The following is a 21,339-nucleotide window of genomic DNA, read 5'->3' on the forward strand; positions in this document are numbered from 1 at the left end:
TCCATCTTCAACTGCTTTATTTCCAGCTGCCCTCCCTTCCTCCCCTCACTGCTCCAAAGCATCCTGGATCTCTTTCTTAAGGGGTGCAGCTGGGGCCCAGCAAAGTGTCTTGAGTCTTCTGCCTTAGCCTGCTCAGGAAGGGGTGTGGGGGGTCCAGAGCCCTCATCTAGCCCAGTGGAGGTCCCTTCATCCGGGACCTCCCCCCCTACCCAATTTTCCCAACCTAGGTTGTTATCATCTGGCTCCACCCACTTGCCTGCTGGGTGCTCAGAGCCTTGGGTGAGAATGGCCAGTGGGCCTATAGCAAAGGGCCCTCATCCCTATCTGTGACTGGCATTGCCTTCCCTCCCTGCTTTGGGCTGGCTCTTCCCAGGAAATGGTGCTGACTTCCTGGAGCACCTGAGTTTAAGGGTCGCTGAGCCCCTCCTTCCCCACAGTGGGCAGTGGTTATTATCTGCAAGGCTGCCTGGGGAAGTAGGTGGCATAACAGGAAGTGACCCCCATAACTGCAGCAGCAGCTGCTGAGAGGAGGGGGGTTTGCTGGCAGTGGGGCTGCGTGGTCTCTGTCCACAGCTGGCAGAGTCCAGCACATACTTGGCTGCTGGAACTGCCTCTCCTCTCCCCTTCCTGCCTCCCATCTTCCCCCTACCCCCACTATTGACCGTACAGCTCTGCCAGGCGCCGGAATCGTGGACCCCATTCGTTGAGATAGTCGTAATCCTGGTCTTCGTCAGCCAAGCTGGAGAGGATGGAGCTGAGCGAGCCGCCGGCCGAGCCTTCGCCCTCGTAGTCGTAGATGAGAGCCGTGTCATACGGGGGCACGCTGGGGTCACTGTCGGCCGCCTCCAGGCCCTGCAGGGGGAGGAGAAGCAGGGGAGCTCAGCAGAGGACTACCAAGACAAACCACATCCTAATGACCCTCTCCCCTTAACTGAGACTTGGGTAGTGACAAGCGGGATATACAATTTTTAAATGAATAAAATAAGATTTAAAAGTTCTAGTTGCAGCCCCCATGGAGCCAAAAGGGCAAGCCTGCATTAAGAGCTAGCTACTTGCCAGGCCTCCTTTTTCCTAGCCATTACCTCTTGCTCCGCAAGGGTAGGATGCCTACAGCTCTGCAGCAATTGCTGGACTCCCAATTCCCAGCACAGCCAGAGGCCAAGGATGATGGGAGCCAGGAATTCGGCAACACCTACCATTTGCCAGGTTCCCCACTCCTGCTTCTTCAGGCCCTGCAGCTTCTTGATAACTTGTGCCAGCACCGAACTGAGAAGGGGGTAGCTCCGTGTGGCCAAAATCAGGGAGGATTCCCCCCCCCTTCCAGCTCTGCCCCAATTGGCCTCTGCCATCCTCCCAGCCCCTGATGTGTCTCTTCAGTACCTCATTGATGAAGTCCTCTATGTCGGAAGGACAGGCAGGCAGCCGCCGGGGGTACTGAGGCAGGCCGTAGCTGTAGGGGGCGTCCCTCCGGTGCGGCGGCTTGCTCCGAAGAGATGGTGGGGGGAAGAGGTCGGGGTTGCGCAGCTGGTTGAGGTCGTAGGCATCCTGAAAGGCAGGAAGAGGGACCTTACAACCATGATGTGCGTGTGAGAGAGAGACAAGGCTTCCTGGCCCTGCTGGGGCCTGGCAGATGACGTAGGGGGGGATTCAAGTTGGGAGACCCCCAATCAAAAATGCATACAAAATCCTGTTCTCACCATGGCCAATGGGAAACCTGTAAGGAGGACCCGAGTGTGACCTCACCTCTCCCCACCCATAATTCTTGGCCACTGGCATTCAGAGCCCTCCTGCCTCCAACAGTGGAGTTACTACCAGCTGTTGTGGCTAGCAGTCATTGGCAGTCTCATTTTCCATGAATTTGTCTAGTCCTCTTTTAAAGCCAAACCCAGTTGGCGATCACTGCCTCTTGCGGAAGGGAGTTCCATAGTTCTTTAAGTCCATCATAGATTGTTCAGGCTGCCTTCTCTGCTGTGCTTTCCCACCCCACACCCACATATAATTTGGGGTCTCACCTGGTCCTCTTCTCCGCCTCCTTGTTCGTTGTAGTTGACGATGTTGTCCCTCAAGTCATCCTGAGAGCCCCCCAGGAGACCCTTGTGGAAGGCCTGACGGCGGGAATGCTCCAGGGCAGCCACCAGCAAGGCCAGGACTGCAAGCAGAGAGGGAAAGGTTAAAAGAAGCAGGAGCCGTGTGTGTGTGTGTGTGTGTGTGTGTGTGTGTGTGTGTGTGTGTATGTGTATGTGTGTGTGTGTGTGTGTGTGTGTTGTAGAGCATCAAAACATGTCTTTTCCCCAGCCTCCTGCAAGTAGGAATGAGCAAATATCTCAATTCTGGTTTCTCTCAGTTTTTCATTTTTGTCCAATCCTAAATTCAATTCTCCATATTAGTTTGCTTTCTTTCTTTTAAAGTCCTCATGGAATTTTTTCAGCAGTTTTGCGAGAATTTCTCCTCATATGCACACCATTATGCATTTTTTCCTAATATGAGGGGGGGGGGGGTTTGCACAACAATTTTCTTTAACATATTACATTTTTGGATGGATGGATAGATTACAGTAGAAAATCTATGCAGTGTGAGAAAAGTAATAATTAGTACTCAAAAGGCCAGTGGAAGCAGAAATGATTCTCCCCATTTTTGGAGGAGCAGCAGGGAGGACTTGATGAAAAGTTCCAGAGCTGGGGCCCAAGGTCCTTCCAAAAAGGCCTTGCTATATGTGGTGGCTGCCCAGGCCGCTGCACAGCATGACACGCAGCTGTTGTTTGGCAGCTCCTATTCATGAGCAAGTAAGAGACGCAAGAAGCCTGCTCTAACATTGTACCTCGGGTCCCACTGGCCAGGCCGGCCCTACCATTAGGTTGAGCTTGAGGGACTGAACCACATTAGACATGCCCCAGCATAATGCCCTTTTAGGAACAGGTCCTGAATCTCATGCCAGAAGGCGTGTTGCACTTACGGAGGAGCAGGATGGTGCAGCTCAGGATGATCATCAAGGCCCCGAAACTCAGGCCTGCCACAGCACCCACCACAGCAGCAACGTGAGCCTGGCAGGAGCCCCACTTGTCACAGGCGCACACAGAGACATTCAGGAGCTGCTCTTGCACCTGTGGCGGTGTCCCTGAGTCACTGATGAGCAGCGGCAGGACGTGGAGCCCTATGTCCACTTCTCCTTCAGTCTGCAGCAGCGCATGGGTGTCTGTAACAGATGGGGGAGTTTCAGGGAGGAGGATGGAGCAAGCAGGCGCCTGCCTGTGTCTATTCTTCTGCACCCCCTCCCATAATGCTTTCTGTTACCTTTGCAGGAAGACCAATCCAAATGGGTCTGAGGGGTCCCAGGACAAGGTGTCCACCGGCTGGCTTGTTTGGGGGTAGCAGCAATGGCAGAAACAGCCGTGCTGAGGGACAGGCAGTGCCAGGAAGCTGAGCCTAGCTGCCACTTTAATTTCCCACAATACCTTGGAGTGATATTGAAGGAAATTAAAATAGTGGCTGGACTTTGTGGTCCAGCCTTGCTCAGAGAGCCAGGTCAATGTATTTTTTTTTAAGGTGGGGTGCTCAGGCCCCTTGGAATTGACTGGGAATGCCAAACGCTGATGCTATCCCTGGTTGAATCTCTTTCCCACCCTCTGCTAAATGTAGGGGTGCTGACTCCCACCAGGTCAAGGTTACCATTGATGTGTCCGAGAGTCCAATTCTGAGCCATGTCAGGGCTGAGGCGAAAGTGGAAGGGCTCAGCATGGGGAGCCAGGTCATCGTCAGTGGCACTCAGCACCAGGCGTCCACCCTGGCTGCATAGATCGCTAGTCACCGGAAGCAGAAGAGGAGCATGGTCGTTGACTTCCAGCACCTCAATGGACAGGGTCCCTGTAGCTGTCAGGGACGGGTTTCCTAAACAAAAAGCAGGAGAATGTAGATGCATTCCTAGGGCATAGCTTTAATTGTGCCTAGGGCCGGCCCTAACAATAAGCAGTGTGAGGAAGCTGCCTTAGGCAGCAGACCGCTGATAGGTGGTTGCAGGCTGTTCTTCCTGAGCCCCTTGGAATTCCCTCTGGTTGGAGGCTAGAGCTCTCTGTTGCATGTGGCTTGTCCTAAAGTTACTTGTCCCACAGTCCCTAAACTAGCTTGCTGCCTTCAGATGCGTATGATGCTACCCTGTTGGCAGCAGATCCAACTACCAGCCTAGTCACCTCCTGTGCATGGAAAGGCAGAGGAGACATCTTGGCCACCTCCATCAGCAAAATGTCTTGGCTTTGCCCTGTCACTGACTATTACCTTGGAAAGAATGGAACTTCCATGTGGAGGGGAAATCTATATCTGATTACCAGAGGCTTTGTGGCAAATAAGGGATAGATACATTTCTTGCAAACTCTCCCAAGGGCATCTTCTGGCTACTGGTGGAGCCAGACTTTTTTCTATGATCCAATATACCCTTCTGAGACTCTCTAAAGGCAGCTTCAGATGCAGTATTTTGCAGGGGGTATTCAAGCACCTATCATAACATTTGATTTGTGCACTTAAAGGCCTCTGCTGCCCCAGTGTAACCAAACCTCCATTATAAACAACAGCCCTCGGCTCTGCTGCTTAAAAAGCGACGAGGAAATGCATTGAAAAGTGTGGGAATGAATGAGTGACACTAACTGAAAGATGTGTAGATGCTCTGCAAGTGACATGATCAGGTGTCTTGCATCTCCATGCTGGCTGTTTTGCAGTGATTTCCTGCCCCTGTTACAGTGACCTTCTAGCCATGGGCTTGTTCCTGTCCTCTCCCACTCTCTGCCCAACCTTCTCACCATTATCGCTGGCCAGGATCTGCAAGGTGTACCAGCCGCCTGGGAATGTTGAGCGTGGGGGAACCGTCTGTCGTGTCTGCACCAGGCTGGAGTCAGGGTCCACTTGCAGCCAGCTGGCCAGGTCAGAGGCCTGGAAGTACCTGAGGATGCAGGTGAGAGAAAGAGATGCTAATATTGTGTGTGTGTGTGTGTGTGTGTGTGTGTGTGTGTATTCATGAACAGCATTCCCTTTCCTAGAGGCAAAGTCACACTCGCCAGGATGTCACACACATCTGGGAGGCAAATTGGGCTTGTGTGGTGGTGGAGGCGCTTTGCAGAGGCTCATACAAAACACTGTCATGACAACTATGCTCTCCCCTGACTGCTGGAGGCTGTATGCCTTTGAATACCAGTCACTGGGAATCACAATAGGGAAGAATGCTGTTGCACTCAGGTTTTGCTTGTGGGTATCCTATAGACATCTAGTTGGGCACTGTGTGAACAGGATGCTGGACTAAATAGGCGTTTGACCTGATCCAGCAGGACTTTTCTTCTGTTTCTGCAAGTTGGTACGTTTTTCTTCTCGGCCATAAAGGCTAGAGACTTATTTAAAACAAAAAGGGGAACAGGAGCTGCAGTTCTTGCGGCGCTTAGTTTTATGCCAGGCACCAAGCCATGCCTTTGGTCTGCAGCTCTGGAAGGGCAGAATCCCACCAAGCCCTGGAGGCCAACCCTGCCAGGGGGTTTTCTGCTCCCTTCCTCCTTAAAGTCACCCACCTGCTCCCAATGCAGGCTAACCTGGAGTATCTCCTTGGATGGTAGCCTGAAGCCCTCTGGCCCAGCTCACCTGAGTTGCTGCCCTTGCTGGGTGTCTGGGTCACTGGCACGGTAGAGGGTTATCTCTGTGCCAGGGGGCGCACCTTCATTCACGCTTCCCCTCCAGGGATTCTCCCGGAAGAAGGGGGCTTCATTGGCATCGAGCACATTCACTCGCACTGTGGTCAAGGCCCTGGCAGCCTTTGGGGCAGACAGCTCCAGGGGACTTTGGTTCTGGACAGAGACAAGCAGTTCAAACCGGTCCCGTTCTTCATGGTTGAGGGCCTGACATTAGGGAAAGAGAGTTAGTGAAGCCGTGGTTAGTGGCATGGGACCCTTTTGCTCCCATTGTTGCAAATCCCTCAAACAGGGCCAGCATTCCTGCTTCCCAGCCATTTCTCTGTCCGCTCTGTTTTGAGCTTCAACCAGCTATTGATAGCTAAAGCAAGAGTTGCAAGAACTCAAATCCACTTTGCGTATTGTGGCTTCTGGCCCCAGAATCCTGCTCCCTTCATCCAGGAGGACTGGCGACTTAGCGCATGGTGAGAGGTACTCTTGTTATCATTATCTTGCTTGTTTAAAGTTTGGGATTGTGTGTTTTTATTTAAACTCTACAAAGACAGCTAGCCTGTAAATCCCTCTCCCTTCAAAGTCCATACCCCAGGCCTCATATTTAGGGAATGGGGGAGGCTATGGCTACTCCATGGTGAGCGGAACGCCCTCTGTGCATGCTCATTAGCACCCAGTGCTTTGGCCATTGTTCCCAGGTTGAACCCGGTGCTCTAAACAGGCTCCAGGGATGGGTCCAGCTGAATGCCATTCCTTACCTTCACCAGGGAGATGACGCCATCGTTGGTGAGGGGGTCGGTGTGGATGGCGAAAGCCCCGTTGGGGTCCCCCTCCAGAATGGTGAACTTAGCCAACCAGTTGGGAGAACCAGGGAGGTCCTTGTCTTGGACCAGCACTCGCCCAATGACCACGCCTTGCTTGTTCTCAGGGGCCTCCATGGAGAACTGCAAGAGAAGGGGGGCGGGGAGTTATTCAGTACTTTGGCCTGGCTAGATCTGCCAGTGCACACTTTGCAGGGCACAGTCTTCCCCTTCTTTCTGGCTTTTGAGGGAGAACTGGAGAAGGGGCAGAACTGTGTGTGACATCTTGAACTCTTTGTGGGGGAAGCGTTGGGAATAAACAAGAATGATAAATAGCAATTAGATGCTGCCAAGGGGCTTGGCAGGAGCAGCCTGTGCGCTATGGCCCACACTTGATGCGTTTTGTGGGCTGCACCGAGGGCTTTCCCTCACTACGAGAAGCCAAGTTACAGGGAACCAGGCAGAGGGCCTTCTCGGTAGTGGCACCCGCCCTGTAGAATGCCCTCCCACCAGATGTCAAAGAGAAAAATAACTACCAAACTTTTAGAAGACATCTGAAGGCTGCCCTGTTTAGGGAAGCTTTTAATGTTTAATAGGCTATTGTATTTTAGTGTTCTGTTGGAAGACTCCCAGAGTGGCTGGGGAAACCCAGCCAGATGGGCGGGGTATAAAAAATAAAGAATAATAAATATAATTATTAGTATCGGCATGGATCACCTCCTGCTTCACAATTGGAGTAGGTTTTGTTGCTGTTGTTATTATGCAGGAGATATTGGAGAGGCCAAACAAAGCCCTGCTTCACTGTACTCTCAAGCCCCTAACTCCATTCAAATGGAGCAGAAGGAACTTCCAGCCACACCAGCTGGATAAAGAACCCAGCCAGGGTCCTTTATAGTCTCCTCTCCCGCCGGTTCTGCCTCCTCAGTGGGTGGGGGGTGGGCTCCCCACCTCTTTCTCCGTGAACTCGGGTGGGTTATCATTTATGTCATCCACGTAGATAACGGCTGTGGCGGTGGTGGCCAGACCCTCTCCAGACATATCTGCCACTTGGAGTGTCAAGTTGTAAATGCCGACGACCTGCGTGGAGAGGAGCAGAGGTAGGTGACGGTGTGGGGAAGAGGGTATGAGCCAGAGAGGGAAGCATACCATTCACACGGTTCTAGGATCTGCCTATTCCTCCCTGGGTTCCATACCTACAATACCTTTCGGAAAGTTGTTTGCAGTTCTCTAAACGTTTGGAGACCCCTTAAGATGCTGTAACCAAATTGCATGGCGGTTCCTGAGCTTGAGTAGCAGATTTTTAAAAAATCTATATTTGGATACATCTGGGCATCATTCTGAATCAAGATGGTGGAGCGAAACTTTAAAAATTCCACCGATTGAAACCCCGATTTCAAAACTGCACTGATTTTTGCTGTTGTTTCTTAGAATTATTCACCAATGCTGGGTGTGAGGCTACTAGTGTCAGATAAGTTTAAAAACCTGGTTTTCTGTCCCACCTTTCTTTTGAAAAGATGGTAGGTCAAAGCTTATCTGTACTGTACTGGATTTTTGCAAATAAAATAAAGTAAAATTTTGGTGTATTTTTAGAATACTGCAAATCATTTCCTGACATTTCGCTCTTTCAAGTATAGTTTTGAGATGTAGTGTGTGTGTGTGTGTGTGTGTGTGTGTGTGTGACACTATTAAAAATAATTCAGGGCAATAATGTTACCGCATTAATGTGCTGCATTCAAAATGATTGCCCCCGTTTTTTCAAAAACATCTCAGCCCAATAGCTTTCAAAAATTGGGAATGTCGTAACAAAATAGACCCTAAGGATTCAAATGATCAAAGTTTGTGTGCAGATTCAAATAAGAAATAATGTTTCATGCCAGATTTCCACTGGTTTCATTCTTTGGTGCAGCATACAGTCGACTCTGCTCTTTGGCGCCTACTGACTGGTCACCCACGACTGCATTCCACCCTCAAGCTCTGAGACAAACATTGACAGGCTTGTACCTCCCGGTCAAACCCAGCTCGGGCTGTTTGAATTTCCCCTGATAGCTCGTCAATGGTGAAGACGTCTCCCATCTCTGGTCCCAGGATGGAATATCTCAATGCGGCGTTGTCTGTCTCAGGGTCGTCTGCGTCTGTGGCTTCTACCGTCATCACGTAGGTACCTGAGAAGGAACAGAGATGCCTTATTCCACCAGGACAATCTATTTTCCCATCTAGCCCATCTAAAACTCTTGAAGGTTTTTTTAATATATATAAATATTTTTATTGGTTTTAATTTTAACAAACAGCATATACAGCAAACATTTAAAAAGTTTATACCATCAATACAATATCGAAATGTGGGATTTCTCCAATTCCTTGACTTCCCTCTACCCTCTCTGTGGTTCCATTATATTTATTGTTAATTCATGCATGTCCAAATAATATTTTCTATCTGTACGTATCTAGTTTGATCTGTTATCATAATACTGCAAATGTTTTTTAGAATCCTGCTGATGTATCAACTTGTATATAATGCTTTGACATATAAGCAATAAAAATTTCCCATTCATTTTAAAATTTGTTATTGTCTTGATTTCTGAGTCTTCCTGTTAATTTAGCCATCTCAGCATATTCCATTAACTTAATTTGCCAATCTTTTTCCGTGGGAGTTTTTTCCTCTTTCCAGTTTTGGGCAATCAATATTCACGCAGCCGTTGTCGCCTACAAACTCTCGAAGGTCTAAGGCAGGGGAAGGTCATTCCTATCAGCTGCTACCTGTTTCTCACAGTTCCCCACCCTCAGCTTCCAGTTCAACCCACCTTGATGGGCTTGGAGACAGAGAATTGGCCCATCCGTATTAAACAAGAACCATGCGAGGGTCTGGCACACCCACCTGGGGGAGCTTCTTCCACCACGTGCCCAGCAAACACAGCCTGCCGGAAGAGGGGCCGGTTGTCATTCTGGTCCATGACCAGAATCTCCAGGTCTGTGGGATCCTCCAGTGGAACTCCACTCAGGTCTAGTGCAAAGGCCCTGAGCTGGGCATGGGCAAAGCAAGAGGCGTCAAGTTATTATCAGGTGATCATCAAGATAAGCCGAGTTCTGTCTTATAAGATCCACACATAACCAGGGAGACTGTCCCCTTCAAGATCCACAATAAGTATCTTTGATCAAAAGCACTGTTTTTGTGCAACATTCACAAATGACCCCATGATGACCCCAAATTAGGAACTGGGGATGTACATCCCATATTAAGCTTTGGGCTGCCCAAAATGATGTCCCACAGCTCCAGAAGAAAGTCCTCTATGAAATGACATTGCTATTGAGCCCAGCCTAATGCTTTGTTTGGGTGAAGGACGCCATCAGGCATGGCACCCCCAGTAGGTAGAAAATAATTTTTGAGAATCTCGAAGGTGACCATTTCCTGAGAGAGATAATATAGGGCAGCCTGAAGTTTATTTTGGAGCTCTGAGAACTTTAGTTCCTTTTTCAGTTTTCTGACTGAGCAGGGTTTCAAACTTTTGGCCAAATAAGGAACTGGCAACCAGCCACCAACTTCACCACTGTCTCTGACTACTCAGTTGGTCTACCAGTTGAATTGCAGCACAGGCTTGTTCCTCACTTCCTGCCCCCTGCCATGACTCTGCCCCTCCGCCCCCCCTTTGGAACAAGGCATTCACTTGTCTGTCTCCACTCACAGTCTGTGTCCTGCCCTCCTTGCTGACTGGGGTGTGAATTGCCTTCTGCTTGGGAGGTGAGAGAGAACTGCTTGGTGGCCAAACTTATCTGCCCTTTGGCTTATCTATTCTTGGGTCAGATTTTACATTTAGCTGTGATTCCTGCATTGCAGGGGTTGGACTTGTTGACCCTTGGGGTCTCTTCCAGCTCTACAGTTCTATGATTCTTACATCCTTAAAATATTCTGGGTCTGGAAACTCTCATCAGCTCCAGCCAGCTTGGCCTATATGGCTAGGCAAGATGGTAACCCAACATCTCGGACATCTCAGGTTTGGCTGAGTCTACTCAAGGAAATACACTTTGCACATGGTCAGAAGCACCTTATCATCATCACTACCACCATTTGCATGTGTTCCGGAGCTCAGCCCTGACATTTAAAAAACCCTCCGGAGCTCCAATGAACCGTGAAGCAAGTTGGGCTTTCCTTACCCGAAAGCGTTCATTCTTTTCCCGGTCCAGCACAGTATTGAGGTAGACTTTCCCATTGCGTTTATCGATGGAGAACACACCCTTGGGATCTTCATCCACTCCTGGACCCTTGATGCTGTAGATCACACCTCCGGGCTGCTGCTTGTCTGATTTAATCTACAGAAGGGAGATTAACCCTGTGTGCTGGGAGAGGGCCGGCACCTCCCCTGCTCCTGCCCACAGGTGCTGCCCTTCCCCCTCTCTGTACCCAGATGTGACTTAAATCCCAACCAGGCTCAGGGACATAGAAGGCTGCCTGATTCCATCTAGCAGGATATTATCTCTACACTAACTGGCAGTGGCTCTCCAGGGGGATTCAGGCAGGGAGTCTTTCTAAGTCCTGCTTGGAGATGCCGCTGGGGGTTGAACCTGGGAGGGCTTTCTGCACGCAAAGCAGATGCTCTTCCACTGAGTCAGGATCCTTTTTCGATGCATGGAGCAATGAAAGGCTTGATGCACGGTGCAACGTCCTTGGAAGGCGAGGGCCAGGGTTCCTGTGAATGCATGTGCTGTTGTGCAAGGAGGGGCTGCCACGTGGGTGCCTGCAAGCCGCAGGTGTGGGGGAGCCTGCTGTGGCAAATGGAGCTGTGCCTTCACCATAACAAAGGCCACACACACATATTCAGTGCTTACGGTCAACATTCATGGTGTAATGAACCGGTGTGGCTGTAGGTGAAGAAGAGAAGAAGAGTTTGCATTTGATATCCCGCTTTATCACTACCCTAAGGAGTCTCAAAGCGGCTAACATTCTCCTTTCCCTTCCTCCCCCACAACACACACCCTGTGAGGTGAGTGAGGCTGAGAGACTTCAGAGGAGTGTGACTGGCCCACGGTCACCCAGCAGCTGCATGTGGAGGAGCGGGGAATCTAACCCGGTTCACCAGATTACGAGACTACCGCTCTTAACCACTACACCACACTGGCACTGCATGTATTGAAGGATGTGTGCCATTGCCAGACTGTATTTTTAACCTGCCTTCAGAGGCAGAGTGGGAAGGAGAGGAGCAGCCACAACCTGGTTGATTGTGATGGGGCTGTAAGGAAGGGTGCACTGGATCTAGCAATGAGCACAATGAGCAAGTGGGTGTGTTTCTGCAGGGTGCTGTGCTATTGGCACATAGCAACACTCAGCATCTCAATGAAGTTCACTCAGGGTTGGCTCAGTCCAGCCATTTCCTTCCAAGGCACAATCCTGGGTGGGATGCAAGCAGAGAGCAGGAGCAGCCATGGAAACATCACACCAGGGGGAAAGAGAAGGGCACTTCTTTGCTTCCCAAGCCTTCTCCTGAACCAACACTGTCCACCACTGTTGAATACCAAACTGCCCATTCTCCTCCTTACCTGCACCAAAACATGGGGGAGCCGCTTATGGTTCTCTGACACGCTGATGGGAGGGATCACCCAGGCCCTCTTCACCCTTCCTGTCCCATCCTTCTGCTGCTTTAGATGCAGTACTGGGGGGCTGCTATGGACCTCCTCTTCAGAGCAAGAGACATCCTGCCGGGGAAAAAAAGGTGTTATATCAGTCTCTGACATATTGAAGACTTCAGAGGCTTATTATTGTGTCTGCTACGCCTCCCCCCCCCCCCATTTTTTATGCCTTCTGTTCTGACTTTAATTTCATGGTGGCTCTGTGTTCTGCACAAGCTGCTTTGGCTCATCATGCTTTCAGCTGAAAAAGCAGGCTATAAGTATTGTAAAATGAAGATCTGGCAGAAATAAAACTCCTTTGTCCTCCAGGGGCCCTTACTCCCTGCCGCTACAAAACTCCAGCATCTGATTCAATTAGTTTGAGAACTTGGGTGTACAATCAGTCCTTGAGTAGATTAAAAGATAAAGAAATTCATGGAACATAAGGCTATTTATCAATGTCTCCTAGTCACTGTTCTCCCTCCATGTTGGATGCAGCATGTTTCTGAATACCAGTTGCTGGAACTCCAAGCAAGGAAAATGCTGTTGGACTCGGGTGCTGCTTAGGGGCTTCTTCCAAGAGACACTGAGGGCTCATCCACACTTCTGCTGGTCCCGTGCCTAGAAAGCATGGGCTGGAGTGGTCTCCCACTTGACCTGCACTTTCTAGGCATGGGTTGGAGTGGTTTTCTCCTTGCCCCACTCCTTTCCCAGAGAAAATGTGCTCTTTAGTGCTAACTCGGAGCAAACGTCAATCCAGAGAAAACCTGAATTGCCGTTTGCTCTGATTGAGTGCCAAATAACAGTTTTCTCCGGGGGAAAGAGCAGGACGAGAGGAAGTGTGGATGAGCCCTTATAGCTGGCCACCGTGAGAACAGGATAAGGACATAAAAAGAGCCTCCTGGATCAGGCCAAAGGCCCATCTGGTGCAGCATCAAGTTCTCACAGTGGCCAATCAGATCCCTGTGGGAAGACTGCAAGCAGGACATGAGCGCAACAGCTCTGTCCCTATCCTGAACTTTCCAGCAACTAGCATTGAGAAGCATCCCGCCTCCAACAGGGGATGAGGCTGGACTAGATGTGCCTGATGCAGCTTCAGGGCTCCTATGTTCTGTTCTTATCTTGCAGCAGCCAATGGCTGAAAGCATCTAGCTGTGGGATGTAGTGATTGCTAAGAGCCAGGTGTGGGCTGTGCATTCCTCTCTGGTAACCCAAGAAGCCTTTGTGGTAGGGAGCAGCTGCATGTTTGCCATCTTTGGGGGAAGGGCCCTACAGTCCTGGAGGAAATGGTGAGGAAGGGTCTTACACAGCCCAGGAGCTGCTAGAGCACAACAGAGGAGGCAGGTTGATTCCAGGGAGTCAGCACAGCAATGTTCTGATTGACAGGTAAGCATGTAAGAAGGCGGATTCCCGGTTTTTTGTATACTGTACAGAGACGGACGGCTGTCAATGAGTGGTCCCAGTGATAGGGACAGTGGCTGGGGCCCTTGATGGAGTTTGTTTAAGGCAGAGTCCCTAAACTGTGGTCTGTGGACCACCACTGGCCCACAAACATCATGTTGGTCCTTGCTGTGTGCATGGATTTGTGGTTGAAGGTGAAAGACATTCTGTTGCATTAAATACTCATTGCTTTTTAATTGGATTATTCTTACATTGCATTTTATTATATTGAAATTTGAATTCTACGGAATCCAAGGTGTAATACAGTAAAATATACCATATAAAAAAATAGAAGAAGCAATACAAAACTACATTTAAAAATACAGCATCTAGTACAGCACATTACAAAGGCTACAATGGGCAGAAAAATCAAGACCATCAGCAATTTCCAGGTGGTCCATGGGCAAAAATGTTTTGGTGAACCACTGGTTTAAGGCATTTGTATGTCACCTAATCACCAAGGTTTTTTAAGCAGAATACATTAAAATTATTCTTTGTGATTTGCTCAACCCCCTATTAGGAGGATGAATACTAGGTTGCTCTCCCATCAAAAGTAGCCCAAGCTCTTATCCCAAGCCCTGGTCGCGTATTTGGGCTTCCCAGAAGCATTTGGTCAGCCACTGCGAGAACAGGGTGCTGGACTAAATGGGCCCCTTCTGGCCTGAACCAGCAGGGCCCTTATTATGTTCTCCTCCAGGCCAGAGAGGGCTCATCTAGTCCAGCACATGGCTAGTAGCCACTGATATCCCTCTCCTCCATGAATTTGCCCAATCTTCTTTTAAAGCCATCCAAGTCGGTGGCCATCACTACCTCCCTGCAGGAATGAGTTCCATAGTTTAACTATGTGCTGCATGAAGGAGCACTTTCACTGGTCCTCTGACTCTTCCAGCATTCAGCTCCGCTGGGTGTTCACAAGTTTCTAGTGTCGTAAGAGAGGGAGAAAAAGCTTTTATCTGCTGCCTGTCTCCATGCCATCACGGTGTGGATAGTAGCAGAACCTGTTGGCTATAAAAAGCAAGGGGACTGTGGGGGCTGGCTGAGAATGTGCTGCTGCTCCCTGCTCCCTCCACATCTCCCCTCCCTGAAGCAGCTGCATGGAGACAGCTGGACTTCTTACAGAGGAAGCTGCCTTAGACCGACTCAGGCCCATCAGTTCTCCTAGCTTAGTATGGCTTGCACTGACTGGCAGCGGCTCTCTAGAGCAGTGTTTCCCAACCGTGTGCCTCCAGCTGTTTTTGAACTACAACTCCCATCATCCCTGACTAGCAAGACCAGTGGCAAGGGATGATGGGAATTGTAGTCCAAAAACAGCTGGAGGCACAAGGTTGGGAAACACTGCTCTAGAGGTTCAGGCAGGGGTCTCTCCCAGCCCTACCTGGAGACAGAAGACGGGACATTCTGCATGCAGAGCAGATGTTCTAGCACTGATCTGCTTTGGCCTTCCTCATGAGCCAGCCAAGATCCCAGCCCAGATTTTGGCACAGTGCAGGCTACGCTACTGAGCTTCTGACTCAAGGGAGGTGATGGCTGCTTCCTGCCTCTCATTCCTTCCCTGTGAGATCTATTTTTGTTTCTATTTTGAACGGCCGGACCCTCCTTCAGCTCCTTTCCCACGTTATTCCCATCTTGCTTTGGCGGACTTCCCTGGCACCCAGCTTCTAAGGAAAGACCCGCTTGCCCTACTGCTGCGGCTGGGAGCCTTGCAGAGAAGAGACTGAGTTCAGCTTCTGCACCGCCTTCACACAAGCCCCATCCTGTCAGCTGCTCCAGGGGTCGGGCAAAGACAAGGCTGCAGCACAAACTTTGGCAAAATCTCTCCAGAGACCGGTTGCCTTGTTCAATGTTTATGCTAGTGCATTTATTACATTTACGTCCCCCCTTTCCTCCGCGGAGCTCAAGGTGCAATATATGGCTCTCCCCGTCCCAATTTTATCCTCACAACAACCTTGTAGGTGAGGCTGAGAGACAGGGACTAGCCCAAGGTCATCCAATCATGGCCAAGCAGTAGATTTGAACCCTGGCATTCCTCTGAATGACCTATTTATTAAGCATTTGTCCTGATTTGCTTGTGGGGTATCCAGATGTCTACCTGACGGTCATTTCTTCATCCCACACTGCGAAAGTCTGATTCTTCTTTTTTTTCTTTTCCCAAATGAGTTTTTATTGGTTTATCATTATATATACATATAAACAAATACAAAATATAATACATAAATTACATGTGTCATATCCAGTCCATGAATCATACATATATTACATAGTTGTTTTAAGCTCCACCGAGCCTTAGGAAAGTCTGATTCTTTCTTAAGGAGTGGATTCGTTTCAGTAGGGAGACAAGAGCATTTTTTATACACAAACCTAAAGCTCCAATATGTGCCTGAACTGGCCCCCCGCCACAAAATGGTGACAGTATGGAGGTGCCCCTGGTCTCCTGGGCCACAGGCCAACACTCTAACAGCAACACCACACTGGCCAGGAGAGATGCTTTAGTAACTGAATTTAACTTCACATTCCCATGCAGCATTTCTGCCGGTCGTGACCCGCCCCCAATCCCTTCTCTCCTGCTCCCGACTTGCCCTGAAACGTAACCCAGCTCCCAGCCCTGGATTCCATAGCAGCAGGTGGCCAAGGGGGGGGGGATGCACACACGCATGCGAACCTCCTGGAGTACAACAAAGAACGCCACCCCCCCACCCCCACCCCGTCCTCCACTGTAAGGGGATCCTTTCACTCTGCCCTGCTCACGCAAGCTGTGAGGGGCCCCTTCGGTGGAAAGGCTTAGGATTTGGGTCAGGGCCTTACAGATCTGCAACTGCATGGAAGGACATCTTCTACTTGGAACAGGGTGCAGTATAAAGTTGGGGGATGCAGGACAAGTGTATATGCACAGCAGTGTATACAGTGGTAACCTCGGGTTACATACGCTTCAGGTTACAGACTCCGCTAACCCAGAAATAGTACCTCGGGTTAAGAACTTTGCTTCAGGATGAGAACAGAAATCGTGCTCCGGTGGTGCAGCGACAGCGGGAGGCCCCATTAGCTAAAGTGGTGCTTCAGGTTAAGAACAGTTTCAGGTTAAGAATGGACCTCCGGAATGAATTAAGTACTTAACCCGAGGAACCACTGTAGTGCCCACCTTCCAACTTGTTGAAGGGGGTGTACATAGAATCATAGACTTGGAAGAGACCCTGAGGATTATGTAGTCCAACCCCTGGAAATGCAGGAATATGCAGCTGTCCCATATGGGGATCGAACTTCCAGCCTTGGCATTATCAGCACCATGCTCTAACCAACTGAGCTATCCAGGCTGATGTGCGCTCTCTCTCTCTCTCTCTCTCTCTCTCTCTCTCTCTCTCTCTCCTTCCCAAGCAAGAAGCTGACTTCACAAAACAGAGCATGGGGGTCTCATCTCTCTGCAAGCAGGCAAGAACCCAGAAATTCAGCATAGAAGGGAGGTTTGTGGAAGCACCCAGCAGTCAAGCAGAGGAGAGGGATGGTGGGTCACACTTCAGGATTTTGTATGGGACTTTCCTTCCCCGCCCCACCACTTCCCTCCCTGGCCATCATTCCAAGAAGAGCTCTGCTGCAGGGTGTCCCTAATGCAAGCCACATGGAATTCCAGCTTCTTTGCTCTCGGTCACTGGGGTGGGTTGCATTTTTATGCTCCCAGCTGCCGGCATGGACATTTCACGCTTGTTGTTGACTCAAGGGGCAGCTGGCAGAAAGGGGGAGGGATGCCTCCTTTGCTGCTGCAGAGCTGCAGGATATCCAGGAGCTGGCTCTCCAAAGTTTGAATGGCTTTGCTCTCCTCCACATTTACACCACACCCTGCCCCCATGAAGAACCCTAGAACTTCCCTTCCTTTTATCTCTGAAGCTTCATAGCCTTTAATGTTCATTGAAAGAAAGTTTCCCATTCCAAATAGGTGGTTGTTGAAGGGAGTAGGGGTCCTGTGCCCTCCCAGGAGTCAAGAGCCTCCTGCGTCTTCCTATGCAAAGCAACTGATCCCATCCAGCTCTTTGGAGGGGGAGGTCCAAGGGCCAAAGTGCCATAAGGGAAAAGCGGCTTCCAAGGTGCAAGGGGGTGGGATGGAGAGGACATTCCAATTGCACAAGCCCTCCCTGAGGAAAGCAAAGGCTTGGGAATCTGTAGGGCAGCCTGATGCAAAGGAAGAGGAGAAGGGCTTTCCTTTGCAGGAGTCAGAAAAGCTGCAGCAGCTGAAAGACATGCCTATGAGACTCATTGCTGGTGGGCTGGGGGCATCCTTCTTTACATGTCTTCTCGCCCTATCAATTGAGGATTGTGAAATGAGAGTGTGGACAGGATCCCTCTCTCTGTGCGGCTAAAATGAAGGCAGGCTCCTTTGGGGACCTGGAGACCTTTCTCTCGCAGGGCACAACAGCCCACATTTGCAGAAGGCCTGTCTCTCCCTGAAAACACATTATAATTTTCTAAGCAGTCTGTTGGGACTTCCTCATGAAGCCACCCTGTAAACTGTATTTCCCCCCAGGCATTGAAAAGTTCTGTTGGAGAGAGTTCTAAAGCCCCCCGATAAAGCGTATTTTTTTCTTCAGTTATGACGGAATAGAGCGGAGAGATCCCAGGACATTTACGTGAAGGTTGGAAGTTAAAGGAACAAGCCAACATCTCCATCTGAAGAGGCGGGGGCATTTCCCGAGAGTGGTGAACTGCCACAGGGTTACCAACTTGCACTCCAAACAGAGTCACCACCACCCTTTCGACATAGGTGCTCTCCCTATGGCAGAAATCAGAAAATGGCCTGTAATGGCAGAACTTCATTACTTCTCCCCCGACCCAAGCCAGATGTTTCCAGGCTAAGTATTCTCCAGGGACTTGGAGTTTCCTTTCTGAAGTGGGGTGAGACTTGTTCAACTTAACTCCCAACAACTCCCCCTCCTTCAGAACACAGGTGTTGGACTTACAGTGGATTTGCTGTGGATTCAGTGCCACACCTTGGTAATTTCACACCCTGGACTTAAAGGGTCTTATGGGGAACACTTTAGAGGGCCAGGTGTAATTATGTCAGTTGTGGAGCACACCACGAGCATTCCTGTTCTCCCCACCCCCATCCCATTTGGTGCTGTCCTCCTCCTCCAATCCACAGTTTGCCAACCCAGATTGAAAGAAAAGAAGCTACAAGTGCAGTTTTGCATTTGGAACACATGTAAATGGCAGCACCGCTGTGACTATGGGAATAAAATGAAATTTGCTCTTGCTGTCCTGATGCCAAATGAATTTACTGGGGTGGGGGATGTTATAGAAAAGGGAAAAATATATCTTCAAAGTAAAAATAATAACATAAGCATCTGCATTGCAGGGGGTTGGACTAGATGACCCTTGAGGTCCTATGTCTCTACAATTCTATGATTCTGTGAATTGTGTACATGCCTGCCCAGCACCCCCTGACTATGAAAATGTGGGTTGTTGTTTTTTCTAAGTTCAAGAAGCTTTAAAAAAGAAAGAAAGAGGGATGGTGTGGGGTCTGGCGTGCCAATGCCAGTCTCAGTTTTCAGAACTTTCTAAGAAGGGACAGAATGATGTGTAAGAATTTAATGTTTAATTAGGAGATTTGTTTGATTAGGTGAAAGAATTTTGATCTGGAAACTCCTACAAACATTCTTATTATTATCTGGTCCACCAAGTGCATTCACCTGAGTTCCACCTTGGTGCAGTTGGAGACACTTGTTGGGTTATGGTTTAAGCAAAGCTTTATTAGAGAAACACACACACACACACACACACACACACACACAGAGTTTTGCACAAGCATTCAAAGAGAAAATTAAATCAGAGCTTGGAAAATTCATTTCGAAAATTCATTTCGAAAAGGAAATCTCACTCACATTCAACATGCCCAAAAAGGAACGAATTCCAGTTCTCGTTTGTCCCTATACAAAACCAACTAGTTTGGTTCACATTCAGTTCAGCTGAATTCAAGTTTATCCAAATGATCCTCAGCAATTTTTCTTTCCCAGCACTCAAACTGTTACAAGCTGCCTGTTACAAAACACACTTAAGAAGACTAAGAAAACATCCAAGAGCACACACAGTGGCATGTGAATGGTTTAATTTACTTTTCCAAACAATGATCATCTTGAAGCTTAAAGACCCAAAGAGGAGGGGGAAAAACCACACAGAGAAATTGTCTCAATGTCTACCCCCATAATGAACAATATCTGCTCAGTTCATCTGGCAATTACGGGAGCCGCTTTGAATTGTGCTCCATACATTTCTGAACTAATTCAGTGAACTTTGTTAAGCCAAACCAGCTCATTCCAAGCACGGAACAAAATACAATCGCACAGGTGTATACAGAAAAAGCACAGATTAATCTCTTAAATTCCCAAGGCAGTAGAGATCACAGGTAGAAAAAACGAGCTGTCATCCAGGATCCCATACAACACATACAAAAGACTGAATTCCTATATTATAAGGAGCAGACTGCTGGGTAAGATGTGTTTTTTTGGGAGTGGGCTATTGGGTTGTTTTTATTTTTATTATGCATTGTGTGGTTTTATATCTTGATACTATTCTCTGAGCCACCATGAGACCCCCGGGTATAGGGTGGTATATAAATTCAATAAATAATAATCATTATCTGTAGGAAGCCCTCACCTTCAGAGCTCAGTGACTGATTGGCTAGATAAGGGGGGAGACGATGCTTCAGATACCCTGGTCTCTAGCTGTATATACACCCAAACCAACACCTTGAATGTAGCTCAGCAGCTAGCTGGAAGCTTGGACGTGTATATTCCACCACATGCTCTGTCTACTGTCCTTGGCACAGCATAAGCCTTGTCTAGGACAGAGAGGCTGGCAAAATTCCTCCTGGCTGCAAATCAGTCAATCAAATGGACCCTGGTGGCGAGGGAAACCCCCTGATTGGTTCTCCAGGTGGAAATGCCTTTGGGATGGGACTCAACTGCACGCAGGACCCTCCACCTAACTGAAGTCCCTGATGCCCTGGAGTGCAGAGAAGGATCTTCACCGCCCCATTGCTCTCTGCTCCAGGCTGACACACCTGCCCTCCCCGGTGCTTACCTGAGCCCACAACATGGCCACCAGGAAGGAGATGAGCCAGAAAGGGGTGGCCATAATGGCTTGCTAGTGGTTGTGCCTCAGGCAGAGCGCAGAGCCGGACAGCCTCCGTCCCCTTCCTTCTCTCTCTCACACAGAGGGAGCGCCTCTGCTATGAGCAGAGCTAAAATAACCGAGACCAGGCTCTGACAGACAGCACATGTGCTGGGGCCTGGGAGAGGAACGCCGGATGGTGGCGGGGAGGGGGGGAGAGATGGCCTGGGAGCTGCATGGCCTGCATATCTCCCCTGCCCACACACACCCTGAGAAAGGAGTGTGTGTAGAGTGTGTGTGTATAGAATTGACACTTGCTATCCCACCCACCCCTCGCTAGAAGTTTGTAGAATTAACTTTTTGAAAGAAATATTAAATCCCAGATACTAAAGCCAAGTCACAGCGAGGATCAAGAATGGCCTGAAAAGAGGATGTGTCCTCTCATTGGCCCTTTCCTCCACAGTGGGTCAAACTGTGGACTGGTTGCATGGCAAGAGAAAAAGAATAACTATAAGGAACCATGGAGAGCTGATGCCTACTAGGAGTGGGCCCCTAGAAATTCCATCCCTTCCTCTCCCTTCTTTAAAAAAGTAATAGCTTTGCGCCCCTCCAGATGCCCCATTTATGAAGTACCTGATCTGATTTGCTCGGACAAAACCTACACAGAGGTTAGGCTTTGTCCAGCCTTTATCCAGGATTCATTCTGATATGTTTGCAGGGAAGTTACACAACAAGGAGCATTCATCCTGATTTGCTTG

General features: G+C 49.3%; 1 protein-coding gene across 2 annotated transcripts; it reads right to left on the reverse strand.

Moving 5' to 3' along the window:
• CDH15 (cadherin 15) lies at nucleotides 1–20,702 on the reverse strand. 2 transcript variants are annotated; one of them, XM_081872266.1, is made up of 14 exons: nucleotides 20,552–20,702; nucleotides 11,981–12,136; nucleotides 10,601–10,756; nucleotides 9,327–9,471; nucleotides 8,453–8,613; nucleotides 7,400–7,528; nucleotides 6,410–6,595; nucleotides 5,614–5,867; nucleotides 4,788–4,927; nucleotides 3,667–3,885; nucleotides 2,954–3,193; nucleotides 2,013–2,149; nucleotides 1,381–1,545; nucleotides 1–852 (listed from the first exon to the last, which is right to left on the reverse strand). In XM_081872266.1, exons 1-14 carry the CDS (start codon nucleotides 20,603–20,605, stop codon nucleotides 655–657), a joined length of 2,340 nt encoding a protein of 779 aa, XP_081728392.1. In that variant the 5' UTR covers nucleotides 20,606–20,702; the 3' UTR covers nucleotides 1–654. The 2 variants fall into 2 exon arrangements, with proteins under 2 accessions (XP_081728392.1, XP_081728393.1); XM_081872267.1 differs by lacking the exon at nucleotides 20,552–20,702 and adding an exon at nucleotides 19,354–19,492.
• Nucleotides 20,703–21,339: the final 637 nt, after the last annotated feature.

The sequence above is a fragment of the Podarcis erhardii genome (assembly GCF_964252035.2).
Source record: "Podarcis erhardii genome assembly, chromosome: 7".
NCBI classification, from domain to species: domain Eukaryota; kingdom Metazoa; phylum Chordata; class Lepidosauria; order Squamata; family Lacertidae; genus Podarcis; species Podarcis erhardii.